Source organism: Talaromyces proteolyticus (genome assembly GCF_021365285.1).
Source record: "Talaromyces proteolyticus strain PMI_201 chromosome Unknown BGW36scaffold_15, whole genome shotgun sequence".
In the NCBI taxonomy this organism is placed as follows: domain Eukaryota; kingdom Fungi; phylum Ascomycota; class Eurotiomycetes; order Eurotiales; family Trichocomaceae; genus Talaromyces; species Talaromyces proteolyticus.
The window spans coordinates 678-28219 of NW_025764291.1; the positions used below are offsets into that span (position 1 = coordinate 678).

Here is a 27542-nt window from a genome sequence, read left to right on the forward strand (position 1 = left end):
ACGAAAAGTACATGCTCGTATATGGGAATCAGCGGAGGACATAAAAGGCCATTTAGTGCTACGTGGAGGTCTTGAAAATCTCGAGTTGAGACTTATTGGACAGAGGCCTAATTGGATTATATATGAGGCAACAGAGCGAGTTCATAGGAATGGCTTTCTCACAAAGAAAATGCTGTATAGAAGATAGTCAAATACCATGACAACACAGTGGATGGATGGATGGATGCTTTCATTTACCCTGACCCCTCGCTACGCTGGCGAAATGCAGGTTACTATCACTATCGGTATCCTTGTAGGTCTACAGTCATCGTCGCATTCTTACCGCTACTAAACTTTTGAGATGCTTCTGCGAAATCCAGAGTATTCCTTCGATCTTTCGCTCCTAGCATGGGCGGCCCTTTCCCAAAAGCTTCGCCCACCTCTTTCCGTAGTGCCTGTAAGACGATATCCTCTAGGCTATAGAGTGTCAACTAGAGGATTCTTACGAATACAATGCGCTCCTTTATTAATGCCTTAGGTAAACAAAACGCTTTGTCAGACGTCAGAAGGTGTTCTGTATAGTGTTTGTGCTTTCCAAGGACACCTCCAATATAGAACCTGTATCTAGAAGCATGCTACTCAAGCACATTACTCTCTATGATAGTCCCAAATCTTGACGTGGAAGCTTTGTGTTCATTATATAAATCAAAGGTCTGGCAAAGCTTCCGTACGTAGTTAAGTTGCTATAGGCAGTATGAGGCGTTCTACATTAACATGCCTTAGTAGAGCACGAGGATTTGTTTCTGGACGCGTTTCAGGACGAGGCTGTGGCTTTAGAATCGCCACCTACCCCATCATCAGATGACCTTAGATTACGCTAAATTACATTATCACTCATCATCTAGATCAAACAATGAGATTAGATGCAGGAAACAGAAGCAAGGAAGTACGCAGTGTAAGGCTATGATATAACTATTCCACAATTAGCTACAGTACTTTCACGTTGGACCACCCATCCTTTCTGAACAAGCCTGACACCAACAGATCACACACCGAGGTCGATCAGAGAAGGCAGAAAACACAATAGACTTGAAGGGAGAACATGAAGTATTTTAACAACTTCCAGGACTATAGCTGATGCTGTTAGTTTTTTAATCTAGTTTTGTTTTCTGGCAATAGAACGTCTGTTGAAAATGTAGGTTGCAAGAGACACTGTTCTGACGTGTAGCTTTGAGCATTATGTCTCTGGAGGGCGGAAATCGATAATCTGAATAGACCCAGCTCAGTCGTGTATCTAAGAAAAGCCTGGAAGTATCTACCTGTCAAATCCTCCAGTCTACTTAAAGCTTCAGCAAAACGCCCGTAAGCGATTATTTCCTGTTCTTCCGTTACCACAAAGCCTTGTCGGATTTGACGGCGGAGACGTAGAATCTGAATATGAGCCTTTTGAAGATTTCTAAGACTTATGCAGGGCTTCAAAGATAAGGACCAGCAGAGTGACTTCAAGGCTGCTTGGTTCATGCGTCCTCTTTCTGCCACCTTTTCCAAGAGTGGCCACTCATAGAAATTTTTAACCTGTTTCCAGTCTTACGCCTCGTTAGAACATGATTTTGGGTAATAGGAGACTGACAAACCATGTCTCACGTAAAGTGGAGGCGCCTGGAGGCAATTTTCGGTGGAAGAGTCGATCATTTTTATTTACAAACGAAGGAGACAATTTTAAGAGGTCAACTGATATTAGATGACATTACCGGGCTTTTATCATAAGGATACGACGTATGAAATGTCGCCTATTCAAAACTTGGCGCATTTTCGAGATTCAATTTGGGAAACGACGAGTTTAAAGCAGAAGTGTTCTGGTAGATTTAAATGATCCCCGCTGTGTTGTTGGTTCATTTGATGCCAGTCAGTGTCATTACCAGTTGGTGTCGGTGCCAGTTGGTGTCGGTGCCAATTGGTGCCAGTCCCACTCGATTTTATAGCTATCCTTGGATACATGTACGTCGGACTTCCGTCGTGCTTCTGATTCTTACTAAATAGACTACGACTTGTACTCTAAAATGAAATGGTATGCAGAACCGATGCGCTAATATTATATAAATACATATCACCATCATCCATCTGCATCGCTTTCCCTTAGAGAAGAGCTACCCTCATGCATAACAATACTACTTGTACAGCATGCATCGAGTGATTTTCAGCGAGTCAGAATGGAGAACAGATCAGGAGCGTCGGGCGAAGTATTTGGGAACAGCGAAAGTCAAGATCAACCAGATACTACTACCCTTGGAATATGATCAAGACAAAGTGCAAGGCTTACGAGACTTATTCTACAGACAGGACTGCGACCGACTTTCTCCGCGGAATCATGTTGTCGCGGTGGTATCCAAAGAGAAGCTGTTGGCCACCTGCTACAATAGCCATATGAATATTGAAGCATTAATCAATAATCGTTCGGATAGCTATCACCAGCTTGACTTTCCTATTGGGCAATTGGAGTGCCTTCAAGGACAGCACCGTCTCAGGGCCGGAAAGGAATACTTAGCTCCTTCAGATCAGTGGTGGACGGTGAATTTGTATGCAGACGGTAAGTTTGCAGGAGTGGGGATAAGCTCAGATGAGTTCTGATTGCTTGCAGATATCAGTGACGAGTTGCGAACTGAGTTAGCCGAAGAATATTCCAATGAAAATGCACCAAGTGACGGCGAGATCTATCGTAAAATTCGACAATACCAGTACGAAGCCAGTGCTCGCTTTGAGAAACGGTGGTGGGATCGGTTAAGCCCAACTAAAATGAAACGGCTACGGCAGCTTTCACAGCCAGAACATGCGTACATTCGCTCGGCCTTTGACGCATTACTTCCCATTCCTGGCCTGTGGAAAGGCTTGAGAATCGGGAATCTTTCCCGGGTTCTTGCGTTGAAATGTGAAGAGGTGCGCGGCCACTGCGAAGTTGCTTTTCTTCTACTGACTTCAATAGGAGATTGTCCATTACCTACACTTTGTGAAGAACTTCTGGTCTTCGCTCGTACATGATGACGAGACTCAAATGAATAAGATCGACAGTATGACAGTGGAAAGACTTCAACTTTTGGCTCCCGGAATTTCGCCAGGCGACCGTAAAGTAGTTCAAGGCCTGGTGCTGAGCGGCCAGGTGTTCGGTGCCTTCAGCGCATCCGAGCGCAGATCCATATGGAATGTCCTACATCGTAAATATGAGTTGATACCCTCGCTTCACAGCTTTTTCAAAGACATGTCATATCTGGAGGCTTGCGCGAATTGTATGAAACGACTAGTGGTTCTTCCCAAACCTGGCTTCACAATCTACTCGGCAATGAAAGCGTCCTACCAGGGAGAGGATGATAATGTGTCGTACGTCATTCAGGATTCGGAGACGAGTTTTCGACGCTGCTTGGGAACTGTTCATGACCGCCGAGATTTTGGATACCGACAACTGTGGTTATTTGCAATGAGACATTACCCCATGATGCCGAAGGCTTCTGAGAGCAATGATCTCCTCGCAGCAGCCAGATACGAGGATGCGGACGAACGCATCATTCATAATATGGCAAAACTTGCTACCCGTCTAGGTTTTGCATCACCCCTGATTGACCAGATTCTACAGCAATCCCCAGATCGACATCTAGCTCGTGCAGCACTGTTGAAAGCTAGAGAACCAAGTTGCTACCGCTATGAGACGCTCGAAGCTCTCGTTACCCGCATTACCAAATGTTTTGATGAAGCTGTCCCTGTCAATAGTCAGCCAGAACGCCATCACTTTGCCCCACGAACTGTACCACTGCGTACTAGATGCGGAAAACCTCGTCTTGAGGATCACGAGGAGGAGCAGAGCTTTCTCTTCCTAGACCAGATTCATACAGAAATAGCAGCAGACAACGTGGTCTCTGCATTTTATGTGAGACAATGCGTCTATTTCGCCTTTTTCGGAAAGACTCCTGTATCACCACATGTTGGGGGAGACGAAATTACCCCCCCATCTTCTCTTTTTGTGCCAGATAGTAGCCAAGATAGGGGGATTATCCAATGCAGATCGTCGATCCTTTCTGATTCAGTGCGAAGTTCTCATGCCAGGGAAGATGCCGAGCAGATAAAGCAACGGCAACTGAACCAAGAACGCCGCGTAAGGCGTCGCCAACGAAAACAAGAGCGAAGACAATCTGAATGGCATTGGAATCGAGACGGTCCCAGCAGAGTGCCGACTTGGGAGATGAATGATACAGAATCCTTCCAGGAGCGACCTTTGCCAAGCTGTAATCCTAGGAGTGGAAGAACTTCGGCCCTTGGACCTGTGGATGAAGCGCTGGGTCTGAATGATGTCGACTCTGAATCGATACGATTTGATAGCTCGGTTACAGAAGGTCGCGAATAAAAATGGCCACCATTCATGAATGAAAATGAGTTGAGAGCGGTTCACAAAGTCGCCACGGAAGCTGAAACAATACCGGTAACCATCAAGTCATGTGGATAGCCGCAATTTCTGCTAGTGGTATATCACTAATTATGACCGAGCGAATCACAGTTGAAACACACCTACCGAACTATGTAGATCTAGAATATTTGAGTTTTGATTCGAGAGATTGGACAGTCTTTTTCGCTTGGCAATAAACGCCAACTTAGGAAACATGCGGCCGCTGACTTCTTCGGATCTATGGATGTTACCTGAGCTCATGGCTGTTTTTGACTTTTGAGGGGATCACAGCTCAGAAGTAGAAAAGAACTTGCGTAACGACATGCAACATGCTGATCATAAATAGTAGATAGAAAATGCAGAATCGAGTTGATACTGTAGTAATGTCGCAGTTACTTCTATCCCAAATTTGTTTCAGTAGTGTCTATTATGAGCACTGGAACCGATTCGTTACAATTGTACATGCGGCTGTAACAGTCATCATCCACATTGATAATGTAGCACCGTCTATGGTGGTCCTAGCGACCTCAGATTGACAAGATTTTCACGATACGGATTAATACTAATGAAAAACTTTTACTGCTAACGTGAATCTTACGCAAGGATGCCGTGGGCCTCAAGTGATGAACATGAACGGATCGGATCGATTGCACCGATTCACATCGATTGCGCCAATTCACATCGATTGCGCCAATTCACATCGATTGCGCCGATTCACATCGATTGTGCCTATTCAAATCGTGGATGGGCTTGTTCCGTACTCAAATTAGGTAACAGCTTTGTGGGTAGACAAAGCCTGAAGCCAGTCTGGGATTCTCCTTTTGAAGAGTCTAGACGCTTCTTTATCATCTGTTTCATTCAAGAAGTGGAGGCAGCGTTGCGAAGATTTGACCAGTCAGAAAATGTCTGTTTATGGCACTGGAGCTTTGGTTCTAAACTTCAACTTGAGAACGTTACCTATTTCACACATTTTTTGCAAGTCCAGAATGACAATGCTTATAGCATACAGCTCATAATAGAGTATCCTTCGCAATCTGATTGATATTAGCTAGGTTCAGGCGCAATGCTGTAAATCAATGAAAACATTGTATCATTTATGAGCTTGCGTATTATGCTTGTACAAATGGAGACGAAATCACCTAGTCTGGGAGACAGATATATTGATTCTTTGCAATGCATGAACGATCGAGTGAAGCGACAATTATGGATAAGAGTAAAAGGTCGTCGTAGTAACCATAGCAAATCGAGCGATGCCGATTAGCGTTTTCCTGGAGTTCTGATGCTTCTGAATGAGTGGTTGCTGCTGAATTGTAAGCGGTTAGGCATTGGCTAAAATTTACAGTGAGCCCTACCTTGATCAGTTCGTCCACAGAGCTCGCTGATGTAGTTACCGCCAGGAACTCAACAGCATCGGAGTGCATCGGCCACCGTTGTAGGTCTCTCACCCCAGCGGCACCATTCTCTTCGTATTTTTTCTCCATAAGTTCCATAGTCAAGGTTCTCACGCCTGTAAAGATTTGGCTTTGACCGTCGCTGAGTTTGTGGATGTCCTCCAGACACCCTCGAATGGCTGTTAGCTATGTGCCCGATAGATGATGATGCCCTGTCTTACCTATCTTCACGGTACCATCGACATTCATGAGGATGTTTGAACATATTAAAGATCGGTGCTCAAGCCCCTCCGATGTCAGATATGATAAGCCTTCAAGTACCTACGGAATTAGTCAACCACACGTAAGGGGATAGCCAGAAGAGATACCTGTGTCAGAATAGCAGATAATTGAATTTCGTCCAAGTACGCATCACAAGTGATAATATCCTCAAGGGTCAGAGGAAAGTCCTGACACAGGGCGTACATGGACTCTTCTGTACAGAAACATTCCTTTACAGACAGGATATTTTTGTGTTGGAGCTGAGTCAGACGATGTAGGACTTTGGCAGCAGTAGGTTCACGATAAGACCTCAAGGCGTATACCTCCGACGGCTCGGTGCGATGTACCACAATTACAACATCTCCAGCGAGTTCACATTTAAACACCTTTGTATACGTGTCCCATGGTGACTTAGTTGTGATTCTGACTGGTGAGACAGGATGAGTCTGGAGGCTGATACTCTGTGAATATCCGACTTGCTTCTGGAGAGCACTAGGGACAAGTTGGTCGGTTTCATGTATTGGGGAGTGCTTTCGTTTTTTGAGAAGGCTGACTTGGGCATCTTTTGGAGGAGATTGCGACGGTGACTGGATCCCATTTCCAGCCACTTCTATTCTAGTTGAGCGTTTGTCAAGCTGGGGATGATCCATGACATAGCATGAAGTACTTGTGAAATTGAGCAAAAAGTAGTGACTTATCAGTCATTTCTGAGTTTGGGTGTCTATGAACTGTGTTATATAGTTGTCGCTATGTGAAACGGTAAGGTCTTCTAGACAATGTGTAATGGGACGGTCCGGTTCTAAGTCATTTAAAACCGATCCAGTTCTTGATCCGATCTGGTTGGAGGTGGTCAAAGTATATAAATACGGGTGGGCCTCAACCCGAAGACTAAAACATCCGGTAGTCTGCTGTTCGCGAATCTCTTGAATCATGGAATCTCAATTCACGGATACCGAACTTCGACTGGGAATCGAGCGAAGCGATAGATACAAAGGTACTGCCAAGATTGATTTCAGTGATATACGGTTCAACTCCAATCTATCGCGGCCTCTGGAGCAGCAGAATATTGTCCGGCTCCGCGAAATATTTCTGCAAGAAGGCTGCCGTCGCTTCGAAATACAGAACCATGTCACAGCTGTTGTTTCGCAGCGAGTTCTCCGTATGGCACTCGAGGCGGCAGGCGCAACCGACACAGATTTGTTCACGTCCGATCCCACTCAAATGCCTCACCTCCAGTTCTCTGAGGGTCAAGTCAATTGCCTACATGGTCAGCATCGCATTCGAGCTGCCACTGAGATTCTTCCTCCAGATGATCGGTGGTGGACAGTTGACCTTTATCTAGAAGGTATGGTCTGTTATACCTCCCTGAAACCTGCCTGGTTGACGAAGATAACAGATATCAGCTTAGACTTACGGTCGGCTCTTATTGATGAGTATAACAATGAGAGACAGCCTAGCGACGGCGAAATATATCGCAAAATCCGTCAGTATCAACAGGAGCACAATGCTCCATTTCAGAAACGGTGGTGGGCCCGTCTCACTGAGGAAAAGGCGCGACGGCTCCGTCAACTCTCCGATAACGCCGAACTTTGTTCTTCTTTTGATGCCATCTTGGGTATTCCTGGGCTTTGGAGCGGGATGAGCTTAGGGAACCTTGGCAAATTGATGGCTCTGAACTGCGATGAGGTAGCCTTATACTTGACGTTCTTGGCCTCGGGCTAATGATTGCAGGAAATTGTCCATTATCTTTCTTCGCACTTGAAGAAATTTTGGGTTATGCTTGTGAGCCCTAACCCATCCAATCCCGATGTCGAAGCGATGATGAAGATTGATGTTCACACCGTCAGAACTCTTGAATTGATGGCTCCTGGAGCATCATATTTGGATGCCAGAAAGGTCCAAGGGTGGTTAGCAAGCGGAGAGATACTTCGCGAGTTCAGCGTAGCCGAACGAAACCGCATGTGGGAATGGCTACGTTGCTACGATGGCATCATCCCGTCATTGCGCACTTTTTTTAAAGATATTGACTATCTCAAATCATGCGGTGATGCGTTGAAGAGACTCATTAGGCCAAGTAAAAGTCATCCAACGATGCAAAAAGCGTTTAAATATCATCGCGCGCCTGCATTATCCGTGGAAGAAGGGTTTGCCGTTCAGACCTCTGAGTCCACTTTCGGTATGCGGTCTATGAGCCGTGGGACGTATAGAGAGCTTGCTTATCGACAGATCTGGCTATATTCTATGCGCCATTACCCAAAGATGCCGAGGGATCCAACAAAACCGAACCGGCTGGCGAAAGCGAGCAATGAAAAGGCCGACGAGGCTGTGATTTATGACATGGCCGTCCTCGCGTATAAACTGGGCTTTCGGTCCACTAACATTACAACGTTGATGGACCGATCGCCTGATGCGCTCATTGCACAGGACGCACTGCTTACTGCTCGAAAGTCAGATCGATACGAGTACAACGCGGATGAATACCGTGGGCTAGTTCAGCGCATCGTAGAATGTTTCTCAAAAGCTCGACCTCGAGAAAATTCATGGACTCCCCGCCATTTCGTGCAAGCCGCTGCAGATCCGAAAGCCCGGTGTGGACTGCCGTCGAACGAAGTACAAGAATCTGACCGTCGTTTCCTTTTCCTCGACCATCTTCACACGGCTGATGCACCTGTTGCCGAAACGATATCGACCTTCTACGTAAGGCGATGTGTATATTTCGCCTTTTTTGGTAGACTACCTGCTCATCTTTTCACCCGTCCCACCACAAGTCATTCGCCCGAAGGTTCTCGCCATCTGCGGCCCAGTATGTCACCATTATTTCTGCCCCAGGCCGGTAGGCTCGAGACTGGCGACCCAGATTCTGAGTCTCGGCCTAATTTGGGTGATCATGACGATACGGAGATGGAAGTTCGACCAGATTATGGCGATCAAGTCGAGCGGACTGGAAGGCAAGCACACATTCTGCACGACGTTGAGGACACTGAGTCATTACACCCGCGGTGCCGGGTGACTGAGATTGCTGAGACCACGCTTACAGAAAGACCTGGACTGGCAAGTGGGGAGACTGCGACAATTGCTGATGAGGAATGTCTTTCAATTGCGGCTGAAGAAATGGCAGCCACTACAAGCGACCAGGAAGCTCAAGACATCAGAAATGAAGAAGACAGTGAAGTCGCTGAACCTAGACAAGTCGATCTTGAAAGACAGGAAGGCGCTTTCGAGTCTGTCCATACGATATCAAGCCCTGAAAGGAACGAAAATTCCTCGCAGGGTATTTTCGCGGCTCACACCGAGGTGGAGACCCCCGTCCAGCACGATATCAGTATCCACTCTGGGGCCCTCCAGCGTGCGGGTACCCCCTCTCGACCTATTACCGAGATCGATATTGAAAATAGCCTACCGAACTTCATTGTAAGATTACGCGAATCAAGTAGTCCGCCCGAAACTCCTCAACCTGTCTTGCCCCGCATCGAGGGCAAACGGAGAGCCCAGCATGTCAGAGTTGAAAAACCGAGTTCAAAACCCAGGCAAGCACAAAGGGATGTTAATCGTGCGGGTGGCCGAGATGCAGCTATCGCTGATCAACTAGGCTGGAACCTTGCAGGCTCCGGTTCAGGTGCAGTCGAAGAAGATGTGATTACGCCTCCGATGGACGTAGTCGCGGAGAGCCAAATTGAGACCCATGAAGGTAGAGCCGAAGCGGAAATTGTATCGCAGAGACAAATGGCCGGGATTTTCCAAACATCAGAGAGGAATCCGACACGGACAAACTCCGTTGAGCAGGAACTCCAGGTTGGCTCAGCCATCAGAGCTGCCGAGGACGCTCTCACTCGACAAAAGGCCAAACAAAGAGTGGAAAATGCAAGACCCGCAATAGAAGAAACCGTAGACGAGTTCACCCAGACAAGAACTGCAGAGGACTTATTCGATGGCGGGGAAGAGGCAACCTCATCAGCCGTTGACAATCGCCCTGCCGCTGTGAGCCACAAGCGGAAGATAGTTATACCTGATCCAAGCCTGCCTTCCCAGCAGCATGACGATATCCCTTCCTCTCCTGGCGCCCAGATAGGCGTAATGTTCGACAGCCAAACTCCAACGACTATGGAATCGACATCCGCTAATCTCTCCAAAAACCGTAGAAGACCTCCTAGTACAATCACATTTAGGACCTGGAAGGGCGGTCGATGGGTCGGTTTGGAGACTGTCAAGATCAACCCCACAGACCCATTCCACGTCGAGCGTGTGGCAAGTCGATACGAAAGCACTGAGCATGCGACGTTATATAGCCGGAACTTTCGCAGAACTAGGGTCGGACAATGTTTTCGCATGGCGCGGCTTGATGGGAGTTATTCAATCTTCATGGTCTTTGGTGAGAAACAAGAAATCACCAAAGCCATGAAGGTAGCCGCGAATAAGATTTAAGTGATAATACGCCCAAGAGCAACCGCAATGGCTGCAAAAGGATGGTTGAGATTCAGGCCTGGCAGACTACATCGATGGGTTTCAACACAATGTACGTTGATACCAATGGTTTGAGACACCCAGTGGGTCTACAACCCATCAAAGTTGAGGCCAAGGGGTCTAGTGTCCGCGTGGTTTTAAAACCACAGTTATCAGCCTAAGGCGGGGATGATCCTGCTGGACTCAACCTTGAGGACCAAGTCAATAGAGTTGATCACATAGAGTTATGCCTCCTGCCGGTATATCCCCGTTATAGATTTGTACTATTAGATCGATACTCGGCACAGGTTGAGCACGACAGTGATGTCCCCTACTAAATGATATCCTCATAGAGGTTATAAAACTGTGTTTATGTACTAGAGGTTCTATATCGGACCCAATAACCTTGTACGTCCAGGTACCTAGGTAAAGGATGGCAAAAAAGCTTTCATGGTTTGTGATACCCGTTCCCTCTCTATAATCAACGACACGATCGTGCCAGGACAAAGTTTCGGGCGGCTCGCAACTTCTCCGTGTAGATTTCTATATCCAATTACCATAGTCTATAAGCTTGGATACAATTACTATCTAGAAGAAACAGACTTGGTAAAGGTTCCTAAGACCTTTACTCAAGTCTGATTGACCACGGTTTTGCCTTTCATGCAACAAATTTCCCAGATGCAAATCGCTCTGTCAAGTGGTGGATTTGGCGGAGCCCATCTGAGCAGAAGGCGCTCCAACCCAGAACAGTAACAATCTGGGTCCCTGGCATCAAACACGGGTCGATAATCCCTTTCCTACTCTGGCTGATAGTCTAGGCATGCCATTCGTACGTTATGGTGCAAGTAATTTCGAACAATATCACGCAAACAATCACGCACGACGTTCGATGCGGAGACTAAGTTAAGCAAGGTGGATTAGCTGCTGCCCACTTGGTTGTAATCAAGTCCCTCACCCAGCACTAGCATTTTCCCTGCCTCGTCCTCGATATGTGGAAGCCTTTCAATCATCTCACCGGATGCCTCCTGGGAGATAAGCTCTCGTAGGTCGGGAAACCCCTGGTAGAGAATTGCCCTCTTGTGATTGCCGAATGGCAGTCGATCACGGGTGAGCTTGTCCTTCGTCACATAGATTGAAATGGAAAGAATCTGAAAATGAGTTTGACTAAGCACATCAAGGACATCGAATATAAAAACGCACATAACCATTGTCCAGTGTATCGTCTTCCAAGAGATGATTTAAAAGGTCTTGACCCCCTCGTACGACATCTATACTGTCAGCTGCATCCGTTTCCATTGCTCTGAGGTGCTTACCGAGCGTTTCCACCTGCCACACAAAATGTAGCCTGCGCGCCTGGGTCGTAGAGGTGTTGTAACCGTGTATGATCTTCTTCATATACGGTAATATTGCGGCAATACCATGCCCGCTAGCGACGGCTAGTACCGTTTCATAATGTGCTACGGACTGACTGACCCCATGCGGACCGCTGAAGAGTGCTCGCACAGAAACTGCCTTCATATTCTCGGTGCGCGCTCGATGAAGCGCGGCGGAGGTAGCGCTACGAGGCTGCACTATCAAATCCAGAATACCCTGCTTGCCTGGCGAAAAGGATATGACAATGAACGGATAAGTGTGCATCCATGACCACCAAGAGAGGGTTGGCATCCAAAGATTGATCCATTGCCCGGCCTGCACGTGGATAGCTCGCGGTAGGATGAGGCGCATTCTCACAATAGAGCTGCCAGCTTCATCACAAGACGCAATGGCGCGCGGGAAACCTCGCCCCGCGAGTAATCCATTATAGTAGAGCATGTGAAAAATTTGCATGAGACATGTCATCGCCAAGGTGCCCATGGAAATATACAGACATATCATTGGAAAGCTAACACCCGTGGGAAGATGTCGCCAGATTCCATACAAGCCAAGGACTGTGAGTCCCTGATGGAAGCGAAGGAAAGTGCCATATGACAGGCTTCTGAAGAGCGGCAAACACCACACGAAGAGCATAGCGAAAGAGATGGCTCCCTATGACCGGTTATTTTCAAACTCCTTCAAGATGTAAGAAACTTACAATCATCGTGAGCAGATCATTGGCTTGTTGCAAGGAGAAATCAGCTCTCTGGGAGAACAGTGCCGTGCATACGTGAAAAAGCAGTAGAGCGGCCACAGTCCAGCCCATCGCCCGGTGGATTCGGTGACACATCCGTAGCGATATTCCTAGAAGATCAGATAGAAAACTCAGATGTGGAGTAGAAACCAAAAAGATCAAATTAATTAAAGCAAGCGTGCCGGCTCGCTTTCCAGCAGCGGCGACGGACGCAGTACGAAAAAGGAACAAGAAGATGTTCAGAGACGCATAAAGAATGTGGAGTATCACGCTGGCCCGAGTCCATGGTCCGAGAAGCCGATGACGACGCAAAAAATAAGGATAGCTGAAATGTCGAGCGACAACTCGAGCAAGAACAGTGGTCCACGGTGAAATGAACGACAACGCTTGGAGGACCAGGAGAAGTCCTAGCAGGCTGCCTACAACTATTGCGTAGAGGACAAGTATATCCATATTCACCGCTACCATGAATGCAAGGTGATACAGATGAATAAGGAAAAACAAACTGCATCAGTACCTTTTAAGTGAATTTCGAAGGTGACAAGACTCCGTAGATTCTTCTCTGAGACAAGATTGAGATGAGTCACGGCTAGAATTTTTCTCTTGTGTTTACCATGTTGCTACTGTTGCTGGAGTGAGAATGGAACCGAATCGAATCGACACATCCTAGAACGATAAGACGGGACTTCAAACCGGGCTACTGTAGTAAGTAGAGCTAGGGATTACATGGATACGCACATTAGGCTTCATGAGGTAGTTTCCGGTGAGTCATTGCGGTGGGACATTCAGGTTGATTGAGTCGATCTGAATCGTGAGCGGTTTTGTCGGAGAATTGGTGCATTTTTCGAAACATTTCACTTTATCGAATGCTGGTGTATTGGTCATGGTGCTATCCGCTCGGCATCAGAATCTTAGCAGTTCAAGTAGGCATGATGCCAATCGGTCTCTCAAACTCAATTGACTGCGATGCGTTGCGATGGTGGGATCTGGTAATCGTCGCCTGAATGCGTTTACCGTTCCCGCCGACTATAAATAAATCAGCGCAAGCTAATGAGGCGAATATTCGACATTATCGGTACCGTATCAATTGGTAGTAAAACCTAACTGGTATAATTTGTTTTACTACAGTAGTGTATATCTTTCTGATGTCGAAGTCTGCTCGTAACCGCAGAATTTGCGCTAGGTTACACCTCCCATGAAGATCTTCTAGGAGCCACTCTTCAACTATAAAATCTACACGCCTAACCACAAATAAAAATGAATTATCCCTATTTTTCTCCGGCCTACGGAGATCACATTTTATATGCCGCTCTGAATAAGTTCCATCCTCTCACACTTACATCACCTTCGGTCGATTCCCAGGTATATGCGCAGACAAACTCGTCGGAGTAACTATAGGCCACGCCCCTTCTCAGCCGTCAGTCAAGAAGATGAACCCGACACTCCTGATTAAATACAGTCGTTGTTGTTGTTGTTGTTGTTGTTGTTGTTGTTGTTGTTGTTGTTGTTGTATTCATACACTGACCCCTCGCCGAAGTGATATGTAGGTAAAACACTATCTAATCCTTGTCTATCTTTATGTACAGTAATCCATTACATATCAACAAATTTAGAGCCTCATCACAGCCTATGATAGCCTTAGTGCCTAATATTGTATTAAACAGCCCTATAACGCGCGGCTTTAAAATCTCTATAATGTCTCTACAAAGTCTAGTACTACACTGATAATGCTACTGTCTTATATATTATCCTTTTTATCTTTCTTACCTTAAGATCTTCCTCCCAACATGTTTGAAATATCATTAAATGTAATCCCAATCTTCCTCTGCAGTTCTTGTCATAGAACCCTCAATCTTAAGCAGTTAATCAAAACATGAACCATTATTTTGATAGTCTTATACTTGCATTTGTCGTCTTCTCAGAATTTATATAATTTGCTATGTATTACGAGCTATAAATGGCCCATTCAGAGCTACGTGAACAGGTAAGCGTGATTCTGTTGTAGTGAGCCGTACATTCTCTGGGTGTGAATAGAGAGCAGATTTGGATCTATTCAGTGGAGATAGTGGCCTTTCTGCGACGTCTTCTATCTCTGCTTCCATTCCATCTGGATTTGGTTGCGGATAAATCCTTTCTCCTGTGATAGTAGATGCTGAAAAGGGTGTTTTTTCTCAGGGTCTACAGCTTTTTTGACCAGCCAATCAGCCGCCTTATTACCTGGGTTACCGCAATGGCCCGGCACTTACTAAAGGTAAAGAGGTATTCCCCGTGCTTGCAACTCTTGCGCTGATTGTTGAACTACTTGGATGATCCTCTGTCCTGACTTGTTCCATGCATTGGAGAGGGCTTGAAGCGCTGATATACTATCACTCAGAATGGTTGCTGATTCCTGTCTATCTGTTATCACTTGCTGAGTTTCCATCGCGATCTTGAGGACAAGACTAATGGTATAGTATATTGCTATGAGCTTAACTGTATATACTGATCAGTATTCCATAGAGCCAATGCTGACTTTGCGGTGCTAGATCACATTGTTATTTCGGTCTAGGGCGACCGCTGCAGCTCCTAGGTGGTTATGTTGGCCTGATGCATCCAAGATAACCGCAATGCCGGCTATGTTTTGAAGAGCAGATGCTTTGTGTTTGGCTTTATTATGGTCTGGTTCAATGTCAATTTCTAGGAACGCTGGAATCCGCTATGGTGGTGGAGAGGTTGCGCTGATAGTTTCCAGGGCCTGGAGTTGAGTGAGGTCCATCGTCCGCAGGATTTCTGTGAGAGAGAACCAAGATCCATTTCCTATATATAGGCTCTGTAAGGCTGCTCAGACCACCACTGCATAACTGGGATGGTCGCTTGGAAGGATGCTAAGGCGGGCAGCTATAATCTATGTACATTATTTGAGTCATAAGTTGGTTGGTAATATGCAGGATTTGACCTCAAGCACCATAGTGAATACAGTCTTGAATGTAGAGAGAATGTAAATAAGGGCTGTTTGCTGTACTATACCCAGCATCCAAAGATAGACCTTATCCTTCAGTAGATTGTGCTAGACAGTGGATACATAGTCCACGATTGATGTTACACATGCTTGGTATAGTTGTCGCATTTGTTCTGGACGGAGGTGCCTCAGTCCCCCCAGGGCAATGTTCACTCGGGTTGCGCGTTTGACGGCTTGCTGTACATGTTCCTTCCACCGCATCTCCTGATCAAAGACTACGCCGAGGAGTTTTGCTGTGTCGCTGGGCTTGATGACCATTCCATTGATCGTAATTTGTCCCACCCCATGCTGTCTTTTGGATCTTGTGAGGTGGATCAGTACGGTTTTCTTCACGTTAAACGCGGATCCTGTCCGTCGGGCCCATGCCTCGATGCGCGGTATATCCTCCTCCTGAATCTCTCTGACATTGTCTTCTGCGGAGGGACCGGCTCGCCATCGAAAATAGTCGTCGATAAAGGCCGACGCGCCTCCGTGGTGGTCGACGGGCTGGTCAACCAGGTCGCAGTTGAAAAACCCAAATAAGATGGGGGACAGCGGGGACCCCTGCGCTAGGCCCGCGTGCTCGAGAGGGGAGACCTCTGTTTGAAAGTCATCGAAGGAGATGCTGGCATAGCGGCTCTCCATGAAACTGCGGATCCAGCGTCTGGCAACAACTGGGATCCCTTTGGCCTGCAGGCGGGCGTCGAGGCTTGAGGCGTTCACTCCGTTGAATGCCCCTTTGAGGTCAAATGCTATCAGCGTGATCACTTTAGACCGTAGCCACGCGCGATCGATGGCGTTTGCTAGTACTAAGAGTGCCTGTTCCGTATTCCGTCCCGGTCGGCCTCCAAACTGGATTAAATACAGTCGTACCAGAAATCTCCTTCCCAAACAAATGTATGTCACGGACCTGGATCCACCTTAGTTATAACAGTAGTGCGTCGAGATACTTTAAGCTGGTTGAACCTCGCACAGATTCCTGGGGTCGTCATAGAGATAACTTGAATAAACAAAGTAACAATAGTCGATTAATAGCGTAGTCGTAATCGTAACTAAGATAGAAGAGATCCCTTATACAGCCGGGTGCCTGTACAAGATAGAATGCCTTGCTGACTCTTACTGTCAAAGTCTAATATCAAGTGACTTAGATTAAAGAGCTATGAAGAACTAAATACATGATGTTGAGCGAGTGTCCTTATATATCCGGTCCTCCATATTTTGTAGTGCTCATATCGTAGTATCGTAGCATACTACGATATCCTTTACTACGATACTATGATTCACCCTCCAGTAGTATCTTGTAGTTTCGTAGTATCCCTTATCTTTCTGGAATAGCGGTATATTATTCATATCTCCACGTGACTTGGTGCGTGTCCCATACCGAGGTGTTCCGTTCTTGACATCCTTCCACCTGTGTTGTCATCGTATGGTTCATACGCTCGCAATTCCAATATGACCTTTCCTTTCTAGTCATAGTATACTTTAGCGTCATGCAGGTTGATTCGTAACAATGTACATAGATGGGTTTTCAAACCCTAATCAGCCCCACATGCTAAACCATATGTGGATAGTATGTCTTTCGGTAAAGTGACGTGTTTTGGTATCAAACCTGTTTATGTATTGGTAACTTAGTACTGTAAATACAGAAATATCTGGAAGGTTCGATGCAATGCAAACATGATAAACAAGGTGGCACGTGCGGTTATTGCAATCTGTCACCAACTTGTCTTTCTGCATCTCGTAGTTACACAGCACTAGACGCTTTCCATAGTCAAGCAGGATCACCAAAGGCTTTCATAGAGTACACTTGTGCCGCCGGTAAAGAAACGCTATTTCTGCTTGTCACTATGCTTGGCTGCGTGTTGCTGCACACCCTATTGGTCATGACTAGGTTCAAGGCTAACACCAGACCACTAACGCTAGGTCTTAGCACATCGATGCTTCGGAGATGGCGGATGATCTGTTCATTTGTGACGATGCTTCACTTTCCCAGGCAACCGACCCATGGGCCGAGAATTCTCAATATGCCCCCACCCCAGGCAATCTCGGTTATTCTCCTGCATACTCGTATAATCCCTCCCCGCAACGTATCTTGCCACCGCAACCACCGGATCGACTCAAATTTCTACCATGGGCCGAATGGGATAAAGATCGCGAATATGATGTGCAGCCACCCCAATGTGTTTGTTATATCCTTGAGTGGAAAGTTATGCTCAGCATAAAGAAATTAGGTGGTGAAACTCGAAAGGACTTGGTTGTAGCTCCTAGTGATTACTGGCAGAAGTCTTTGAAACAGGCTGTTGAAAATACGCTACAAACGACGCGGAAGCGTCACCAGAGAGTTGAACATGAAAGTACAACAATTAAAGTATGGGTAAAGGACAAATCACAATTTCCCCTTGAAATATTTTACCCCTCGAATGCTACAGACATCGATTGGAGCCCAGTGCAAGCGCAACTATGCAAGTGGAGTAATCTCGTTCGTGTTGGGAAGAAGCCAATCATTACTATTGCTTTCAAGTATCAGCAAATCGATGATCCTGTATCATCAACTAGCAAGGGCAAGAAACGACGCCGAGTGACAGCGACAACAACTATGCTTGCTGAACGTGACGAAGATATCGCTGCGGAAGAAGAGATGTCGGGGCGACCTTGCAGCTGGAATCTAGTATATGAGCTGATGCGATGCAATGTCAGGTCATGTCAGCTGAACTCTGATTGGTGCTGGGAGGACCCAGGATGGCAAGCATTATAAGCTCCGAGAACCACACATCGAACGACCCATTGACTATGTGGATAATGATGGCAAACTCGAAAGTCATGGTGATGTCCCTCGGGATATTCGCCAGGACCTCATCCGGGAAAGCCAAACTGGGAGAAGATCCAAGAAAGCCAATTCGCCGGCAAATGGGTCGCCATATCATCCAGTGAACATTAATGTCCTGCCAGCCCCGACACAGCAGGCCCTCACGGCAGCTCCGTCACCTACCAGACCTTCTTCCACCGTCGAAAGTCTTTTGATTCCTGGACCACGGGAACAAGCGGTAAGAAATTACTGCAAGTGGCTGGAGTTAAAGGCTACGGAAGATGACTACAAAGCTGATTTCCGACGAATCTGCCAAGTGACTCTTGAGAATCTTCTAGACCTTGATCTCATCGTCCAAAGTTCCGATCGTCAATTTTTGATTAATTTCTATAGAGAGAGGAAACAAAATCGGAACCATTCTGAATTTCATGAACAGGATTCATGAATGGGTCCAACACGTGACAACACAGATACCCTCAGAGAGTATGGCGGGGAGTCCTAGTGAAATTGAGGACTAGACTATCTTATACTTGTTGATTGGCGAGTGCTACCTCAGATGCTATTTAAGCGTCTTGGAAAGAAACAGTCTAACATTCAATAGCTAATAATAGACCAACTAATATCACCAAAATAAATCCATGATTTTCTTGTATTCCGACCTACGTACCACCACTTACATAAGTATCCTTGCCTTCAATAATTGTCAATGCATTTTAACAAATCAAACAGGCCACCAATCAGCGGTGTCACACATAAAATGCACAGTTGTACCCGAGTTTTATCATGCATAGTCTCATCCTGGTCCGACAACCTTAAAATAGACAGCCTACGCATTCATCTTACATCGCTGTCTCACAACGATCATGAGTCGACTCGGAAAGCCTGTGTAATATTTGGAAATGTGGTTAGTATCAAGTTGCCAAAACAATATGATGCAGATGGGCTACTGACTTTTCGAGGCGAGGCTGTGAAATCTCAGATGCCGTCTTCTGCATCACGGTTCTTTCTTCTTCTTTTCTTCACAGAGTATGTGCATCTTATTATATTCTAGCATAGAGAAGTGTGTCTAATTAAGGATCTTTCAGATCATATTGCAAAAATATGATCGCAAACAACGTCTGTTTCGGTTACAGTATACATAGCATGTGACAAGTAGTAAATTTCTATATACAGTATAGTTATAAAACCATGCCTAGACAACTGATTAAACTTCTTATACAGCTAGGGATATACACGTACTATGCCATTATATGATAGATCAGATTAGGGTTGGGACTTGTTCTTAGCCTAATCCTGCCAGCCACAAGTGCTCGGTCCTCTATGATGTGGTATGTGGGTGTAGCTGTTTCTTACGCTTGCGAATAATTGCAGAAACATATTAGGCTGCCTTCCTGCATTTGAACTAAGAGCGTGTGATATAGCTTCTCAGAGTTGTTAGCTTCAGGCCTGTCACTACTTCACCACGTCAACTCTAACACAGTTGCTCTATCAAACAATTAGGGTTATTACTAGAGCAGTGAAGCTGGGCCTGATGGCACTGGGAGAGGCACTGAAAATTGAGGAATCTTTAGACAAGAAATGTGAGGCTGTCCAGGTTCACGATGAATGGGAATATTGGAAAGGGAAGAAAGTCGAAGGGGTCACTGGCACTGAATACAAAAAGGAATATGGAAAAAACTTAGATATTACTGTTTGTCATCCTTATAAATTGATTTTACTGTTACCAAAGGGTAAACCCGGCCTAACAACAAACTGCTCGCTTTACACTACGTAGCTATTGTGAGTGCAGGACTGTTGTAAGTATAAATTTTTGGTCCTCCCTTCTACAAAAAACATCTAAACAGACTCCTCAGTCCCAGTTAGCCTCTATATAGGATGAACAAGCCGTTTCAATCAGACTCAGCAGGTGTGAGAGGACGCTTGATTGTATCCCGACCTAAGCTTCTCTGATAGCTATACTGCTCCTTAACGTACAATTTGTCAACTCGGTGACTCAATTTCGCCTAACCTACAGATGAGCTGTATCCACTTGCAGCATATATAGGGCATCATATTTAGGGCTAAAGTACCAAGTGCCTAGCTTGCATTCTTGCTTAATACCAAGGCGTTTCATTGCTATCTACTCGAGGCTGCATTCTCCTTCGTGAATCTTGCTCACCCAAAGCTCCTCCAACGCCTCTGTCTCCTTTCGTTCACTCCGTAAGGGATTTCTTGATTGACATCAATAGTAGCTTTCCAGAATCCTTTTCAAATTTAAAAGTTGGATAGCACCTCTGCCCCATTGCAGCTACAGCTTCACAAGTGATCCGATGTTCAGTCTTAGCAGTAGCACCAATGGATGCAAACCACCAACTAGCGAGAGAATCTGGTGAGCCTGGTTCACCTGCGGCTAGACCGACTTCCTTGATGCGTGCGGTCATTTTGCGGTCTTGGTCTTTGATCTCCAAATCTAACGAACCAGAAAGTGCAAAATAAAGGGTTGCCGGGATTTCATTGGGGATGGTCTCGGTCTCGCGAAAATGGGCTTTCCAGAAGTTGGTGGGGTCTGAGGAGGACTTCTTGCCAACGTCGAATTTGTACTCGCCGCCTTGGCCGTAAACTGTCTGGACCTGGCCCTTCTGGATATGGCCGTCTGGGTCTTGTCCATTCGTGATATTGTGCTCGATGATCGTAAATTTGGCACTGTAAAATTCCAAACCATCGTAGTCAGAGCTTGGGGCTAAAGAAAATTTGAACTTTGTGTAAGACATCTTGAAGATCTGAAGATATTGCTTCAAAATTACTGTAGAACATAAAAAACGATTTGGGAGTGACGTTCCTCTTCGCTCATGTGTGGTTGACATCGCTGGATTTTATAGTCAGATCGATTGATCAAACCCCGCCCAGATATGTAACCTTGGCCACAAGCTGCATAGGCGTAGTGAAGGATTCTAGGTCATCAAAATACTAGCCAATTGTTGATTGACACACACAGCTGCTGGTCTCCTGTGCGATCTATGGGCCGTAGAGGAGCAGGTCCAGCGTATAGTCCATCAGCAACTGCGTAGCCTTGCATAATTGTGTACCCAGAAGCTATAATCACAGCGCATGAATAGTGTCATGGTCTCCGACTATTTTCAGCCAGGTGGCGGAGCTGCTTCTCCTCGGGACATGTGAGCCTGTAATCAGGATCAGGTCGGAATCAAACTCAGTGCCATCACTGGTCTAGAATCGGGTAGTGTTGCAGATCAGCTATGCTCAAAAATCGGCCCCAAAAGAAATATGTTATTATCCTCCAGTTACCAGAAGCATTTAGCGGTCGTGGAGCAGAAACGGGCTGCCAAGGAGAAGGATGCTGCCTGTAGGCTTCGGGCTGCCTGCCTTGAAGTCATAAATGACCTCCGGATGTTAGGAGATTCCCTTGGCTAGCTGTCTTTTGATCAATTCGAATTCACAGTGGGTCCGAATTGATTCAATCCCTGGCAATTGGAGTATTGTTTGATAAATCAACTGTGTTAGAGTTGACGTGGTGAAGTAGTGACAGGCCTGTATGCAAGCTAACAACCCTGAGAAGCTATATCACACGCTCTTAGTTCAAATGCAGGAAGGCAGCCTAATGTGTCTTGCATTTATTCGCAAGCGTAAGAAACAGTTGCATCTATATACCACATTATAGATGACCGAGCACTTGTGGCTGGCAGGATTAGGCTGAGAACAAGTCCCAACTATAATCCGATCTATCATATAATGACATAATACGTAGTATATCCCTTGCATTAAGTACAAACTAGATTAGGTAAAGATGGCCTGTTTCAAAGCGGTCTAATTGCGGTTGGCCATATGAGAAGTTTAATTGGGTTATCACTACCCACCACTAATACTTCTGCAGGCACTGTAATAAAAAAGTAAATAAAAATATTTAAGAAAATAAATGATAGAAAAATGAAATAGTTTAAATATGGAGGTATTTCTCGGGCTAACACATCTTGAACGCGGATTCAAGTAAAAGCATAGCCCCGCGAAAGCTACTGTACGTGTCTTAGATCACTTTATCCTATCCCAGAAATCTTTTATATCTAACTTGACCAACTTTGAAATGGTTACTTATACAGCGCCTTGCAAGTGCGGCTTTACATTGTCACGGACCTGGATCCACCTTAGTTATAACAGTAGTGCGTCGAGATACTTTAAGCCGATTGAACCTCGCACAGGTTCCTTGAGTCGTCGTAGAGGTAACTTGAGTAAACGAAGTCACAATAGTCGATCAATAGAGTAGTCGTAACGTAACTAAGATAGAAGAGATCCCTTATACAGCCAGATGCCTGTATAAGATAGAATGCCTTGCTGACTCTTACTGTCAAAGTCTAATATCAAGTGACTTAGATTAAAGAGCTATGAAGAACTAAATACATGATGGTGAATGAGCGTCCTTATATATCCAGCCCCTCATGTTCCGTATACCATATATTGTATACTTCAAAAAGTAGCAAGTATAAAGTATACAATATCCTCCAATGACATTCCATTGAATAATATACTCTTATCTTATCCAAGATAACGGTATATTGTTCATATCTCCACGTGACCTTGGTGCGTGTCCCATACCTTCGTATTCTCCTGTCACTTATTGCCAGTGACTGGTTCTCAGTTAATCCGGTACAAGCCCATACCAAAGTGAACCTTTCCCTTCTTGCGATAGTTCCTTTTAGCGTCATGTAGGTTGATTCGTAACAGCGCGCTTTTACTCACTTCGATTGTTTAAACATGTTTCACCCTAACCTGTATCCGGGAAAGCCCCGGAATAATGATACTCCAAAAGTTTCACTGTACCGTAATTTACCACAAAACAACATGACGTCAATTGAAACTCCAATACACTGTATGTGTGGAGTGGGGTTGATTAGCTGAAGTTGACTCTGGAGTTGTCGACCTTCGGGATCTTGGCAAGGATTAAGCATGCACTTTGCAAGGGGAAAATATGGGTTCGATTGATTCTTTCTAGGAAGCAATATCTTCTAATTTACACGGGAATAGTATCAGTTTATATAGACGTTCTCTCAGTAATTTGATCCAATCAAATAATCGTCCTTAATCTCAATAATTTCAGGGGGATCAACAGTTTCCAACCATATTTGGGAGGTCAATGATAATTGCCATGAAAAGTGGAACTCCATACTGTAGCCCTAATATGAAAGGTACAGTACTTCCTTTATTTCTCAAACCTAATAATTACATCCTAAGTCTACTTATGGAAAATAGCAATCTCTCTTTATGTGACGGGAAGGAGCCCTAAGCCCTAGCAGCCATCCGCAACAGGAGTTTCCTTTGTTCCTACGATTTCCTAATTCGGATCCGACGAGGCCCCTGGGGGCACATATAAAAAGGTGTTTAGTGAGCGGTAGGGGGTTTTCTTCTTCTTTCCTCCTTCATACGTAGTTTTCTCGCAGACAGGCTACCTATTAGTTTTAATGGAATGAGCATCGTCACATTTAGACAGAAATACCACTGTAGACCATCAATAAAATAAGCATAGAGGAGTAAATATTACCCAGTCCTAGTTAATACCATTCCAGTATTAATAAATCCCTATATAAACGACTAGCGACGACGAGAGCGGCCATAAGAATGTCCGTCAGGCTTTTGAGCTGTTACCTTTCTGGACAGCAACAGTATTATCGGTATTTAGCAAGCTCTTCTCTTGCTTATATTTCTGAAGTGGGTACTTGTCCATGGCTGCTGTGGCTGTTTGAGCCGCTGTTGTAGTGGTGTGATACCGCCTCGGAAGCACAGGTCATCATATCCCCGATGGGTTGCGTCAGATCAGGGTTCATATTTCATTCTGTTTATACTTTCGATATGGCCCTTGAGCCATTCTTGACTGCATGCGACGGTTGTTGCCAGTGGAAGCTTTGTTGATAGCGGCTGAGACAGGCACTTCAATTCCGTCAGTAAAAAGAGCTGTGGTGATAATCATCCTAGGAAACCAAAAAACATTCAAAGTAAGGTACTTATATGTATTACAGTAAACTAAAAAAATACATTTGGTTCTTGGTGGGTTTGCAGCAGCCCATGGGCGACTGAAGCACTGGGCGCTTGGATTCAAGGCAACGATTACATTTCTTTAAGGCCACTGATTTCAGGGCCATATTTGCCATTAACCATAGGACTTTTTTAGGTATAAGTCTTGTAAATATAGCTCTAAGTATTATATAGTTTCAAATTCTAATTATGCCTTGCCTTCATATATATGTATAAAGTCACCTCTATCTCAAGGTTCTTCTGACTGCTACTTCGGTTCAAAATCCCTGACTTAGAATTATCTATTTATAAGAGTAGATTTAATCAAATCATAGCCTATAAAAATTTCATGTGAAGAAAATATTTTAAATTAATGAAGACTCAATATCCTATATCTCTAACAAGCAGCTGTCATCAAAACCTCTCGCATCATTAGGAAGGTTCACGCCCTTCATCATCTCCGTCAACCGGTCCAATTTGCTCTTGCACACGTCTTTATAAATAGGCATGACATCAGGTATTGGCCCAGAATTCTCCGGAATAAGAAAAAACATCCGTGTTGTAATCTTCCCAACAGTTGAACCCCAGGGCATATTTATACCCATGGCTTGAGTGACCAGTACTTCAAACGTACTCTTGACCACTTCCTCGTTAATAATCCCTGAGAGGATTGTCTTCTGAGAAGCAGTCAATATGTCTTCCTTGAGTTTCTCTTGCATTGTATCAAGAATAAACTGACGGGCTAGTTTCTGCGCATAGTCGATTAAATCAGCTATTCTTCAGATCTCTCCTGAAAACTTTAGGATTATGGATAAATGGACAATTCTCTCATACCTTGTCAGAGAGGGCCTCGTTTGTCTTGAATACCTGATCGTCAGAGACAACGGCATTCTCAGATTGTATTCTGGACATCATAATTGAGCGCAATAAGTCCACCGGCCTGGAACCGTAGTCAAGAGAGATACTACAGGTGGGTTCTCTAATAACCGGTCGCTCAAACCCTTTAATACCTGCCTCCAAGAGTACCCACTTCCATTCCGATCTCATGTTCACTTTCCCAGAAAAGTGCATGTCGGTTGCGATCAAATAATACACCATTAGGGCATCGGAAAGTTCTGCAGACACACGGTCTATATCACGTTCCATTCCATCACCTTGAGATTGGAGCTTGTTTTCTTCGATGAATTGGGCAATCATCCCACGGAGGAATTTGGAAAACCTAGCCGCATCTTCGTAATATTTTTCATAAAAGACTTGATACAGATCTTGGGCCTTGCGAATTCTGTTCCACTCGTCGTTGCTCATTACATCGATATGTTTTGCTGGCCGTCGAATCTCTGCCTCTAATGCAGCCTGTTTTCGGTCATGCTCAGCCCATGCTGCATCAAGCTCACTTTTTTGTCTGGCGAGCTTTTCAAGCCTTGTTTCATTCATTGTGGGAGCGAATAATTCAAAAGGTATAGAAGAGATTAGAAATATTTGTTAAAAGGTCTAGGGAAGAGAAATAAAGTTAGAAGTTTGATATTTTGGAATCAATGGTACTCTTACAGGTTTATATAGCTTTCCAGCTCCTGCCTTATGTAAGGCACATAGAACAGATCAGATTCTGCAACTCGATTACGCAATTGATATTATTCAGACGGTGAAACTACCCCTTGCTTCAACTTCTTATTGTGTAATACTAATGCTCTCTCTACTAGATATATCTGGAGCTGTTAATTATTTAAAATATTTAGTAGATATATCTACATTACTCTTATCTGAACAAGACCTATGACTACGTAATATACTGCATGCAAATTATATAATGTTACCCTGCATAGTCAGATGATCCTATGACTTCTCATTTTTGACCATTACTGTACGCGAACAGAAAGCTGGCCTGACAATAGTGCTAATCGAAGTGTCGTCATCCGTTGATTCTAGAGCAATAATGGGTGGCTTGTGAGGTTCCGTACCGATATTGAATTGATCCTGCAATCTCTAGATAGCATTGGACTAGTTAATGCCAATTGTTTACTACTGCTCTAAGCTTCTTGTAAGTAACTTAAGTTCCCTTCTGGAGCAAATGACAAAGCATTCACAGCTCGATTCTCATGTATGCAACCGGCTTCTTCGAGTGACGTCATGTTATTTTATAATTACGGGTAAATTTTGGAACGTAATCTATTTGAAAATAGACTTCAAGGACTTATTATAAGATATTATAACTCTCTTGTCAATTATCAGCTTTTAAAAAATATTTAGATGCTCCTTATGAGCTATGCTGAATCATTGTTGCCAGCGGCTTTCTTTACTCTGAAATATCCAAACTGTGATAGTTGCTATTTTCTAGATCTAAGTAACAGTACATGTCGACGAGAATACAAAGCATGGAGAAGGAAAGAAAGAAGAGAACTAGCTAGGAGACATGAGGGCTTTATATAGTTAGGATGTCCTAGTAGGCTTACCAAGGAGTATATTGTACGAAAAACCTCACAGCTACCCGATCAGGAACCACTAGCCCTAGTGCTGAAGGAACTGCCCGAAAGATCCGTCATACAAACCTCAGTTGCTTTACGATTGATATCACTGTGGCTTTGACTAGGCCGCAAAGGCATAATCATCACCAATAGCCAGTAGATATGAGTAGCTCTGAGATCCGTCAACTATGCTTCCACTGCCTTCCAGCAACATAACCATAGGTATAGCTGTTGCCTATACTACAATTGTCGGAGACCTGTTTGGCGGGTCGAATAAGATTTCCACACCTCGTGTCAGCATTATTATAATTTATTAACCTTGGTCTATATTTAGAACGTGACAGGAAATAAATCTATGGAACTGGCTCCCTCTATTTGTTTCAGTTCTCTGAGATCAGGGATCTGGGATCCCTGATTGAACTTTAATTTTCTTGTGCACCGCCTCTTAATGATCACCGAAGATAAACCTCATCCATTCTGTCTGCAACACAACAAATACATCCTAAGTGTCACGGACCTGGATTTACTATAGTTGTCACTGGCTGTGTCGAGGTACGATACGGATTGGTGAACCACACAGAGGTTCGTAGGGATGTCTCGTAAGTGAACGTTGAACAGTAGAATAGTAACGGGGCGTTAGTAACACAACTAAAGTTGAAGAAGTCCCTTAAAGTATCGTAATACTTTAAGTAT

At 44.8% G+C, this 27542-nt stretch overlaps 8 protein-coding genes across 8 annotated transcripts; 3 read left to right on the plus strand and 5 right to left on the minus strand.

Moving 5' to 3' along the window:
* Positions 1–2160: 2160 nt before the first annotated feature.
* Positions 2161–4369, plus strand: BGW36DRAFT_401698 (uncharacterized protein; the record flags this gene model as incomplete). Its single annotated transcript, XM_046218775.1, has 5 exons — positions 2161–2566; positions 2618–2913; positions 2960–3140; positions 3166–3178; positions 3220–4369. 5 exons carry the CDS (start codon positions 2161–2163, stop codon positions 4367–4369), a joined length of 2046 nt encoding a protein of 681 aa, XP_046065643.1.
* Positions 4370–5609: 1240 nt separating this feature from the next.
* BGW36DRAFT_308338 (uncharacterized protein) lies at positions 5610–5898 on the minus strand (the record flags this gene model as incomplete). The annotated part of the gene is made up of 2 exons (XM_046212325.1): positions 5610–5708; positions 5761–5898. The coding sequence occupies 2 exons, from the start codon at positions 5896–5898 to the stop codon at positions 5610–5612; spliced, it is 237 nt and encodes a 78-aa protein (XP_046065644.1).
* A 230-nt stretch (positions 5899–6128) lies between these two features.
* On the minus strand, positions 6129–6658 carry BGW36DRAFT_308482 (uncharacterized protein; the record flags this gene model as incomplete). Its single annotated transcript, XM_046212333.1, has 2 exons — positions 6129–6552; positions 6615–6658. 2 exons carry the CDS (start codon positions 6656–6658, stop codon positions 6129–6131), a joined length of 468 nt encoding a protein of 155 aa, XP_046065645.1.
* Positions 6659–6990: 332 nt separating this feature from the next.
* BGW36DRAFT_308159 (uncharacterized protein) lies at positions 6991–10482 on the plus strand (the record flags this gene model as incomplete). The annotated part of the gene is made up of 3 exons (XM_046212308.1): positions 6991–7405; positions 7457–7746; positions 7792–10482. The coding sequence occupies 3 exons, from the start codon at positions 6991–6993 to the stop codon at positions 10480–10482; spliced, it is 3396 nt and encodes a 1131-aa protein (XP_046065646.1).
* A 935-nt stretch (positions 10483–11417) lies between these two features.
* Positions 11418–13060, minus strand: BGW36DRAFT_433299 (putative cell surface metalloreductase; the record flags this gene model as incomplete). Its single annotated transcript, XM_046221251.1, has 4 exons — positions 11418–11648; positions 11701–11768; positions 11814–12525; positions 12572–13060. The coding sequence occupies 4 exons, from the start codon at positions 13058–13060 to the stop codon at positions 11418–11420; spliced, it is 1500 nt and encodes a 499-aa protein (XP_046065647.1).
* A 4472-nt stretch (positions 13061–17532) lies between these two features.
* BGW36DRAFT_401704 (uncharacterized protein) lies at positions 17533–18908 on the plus strand (the record flags this gene model as incomplete). The annotated part of the gene is made up of 3 exons (XM_046218776.1): positions 17533–18276; positions 18323–18758; positions 18784–18908. The coding sequence occupies 3 exons, from the start codon at positions 17533–17535 to the stop codon at positions 18906–18908; spliced, it is 1305 nt and encodes a 434-aa protein (XP_046065648.1).
* A 1398-nt stretch (positions 18909–20306) lies between these two features.
* Positions 20307–21209, minus strand: BGW36DRAFT_390657 (uncharacterized protein). Its single transcript, XM_046217506.1, has one exon. It carries the CDS (start codon positions 21138–21140, stop codon positions 20583–20585), a length of 558 nt encoding a protein of 185 aa, XP_046065649.1. The 5' UTR covers positions 21141–21209; the 3' UTR covers positions 20307–20582.
* Positions 21210–24776: 3567 nt separating this feature from the next.
* Positions 24777–25821, minus strand: BGW36DRAFT_433303 (uncharacterized protein; the record flags this gene model as incomplete). Its single annotated transcript, XM_046221252.1, has 2 exons — positions 24777–25136; positions 25222–25821. 2 exons carry the CDS (start codon positions 25819–25821, stop codon positions 24777–24779), a joined length of 960 nt encoding a protein of 319 aa, XP_046065650.1.
* Between the last annotated feature and the right edge of the window lie 1721 nt (positions 25822–27542).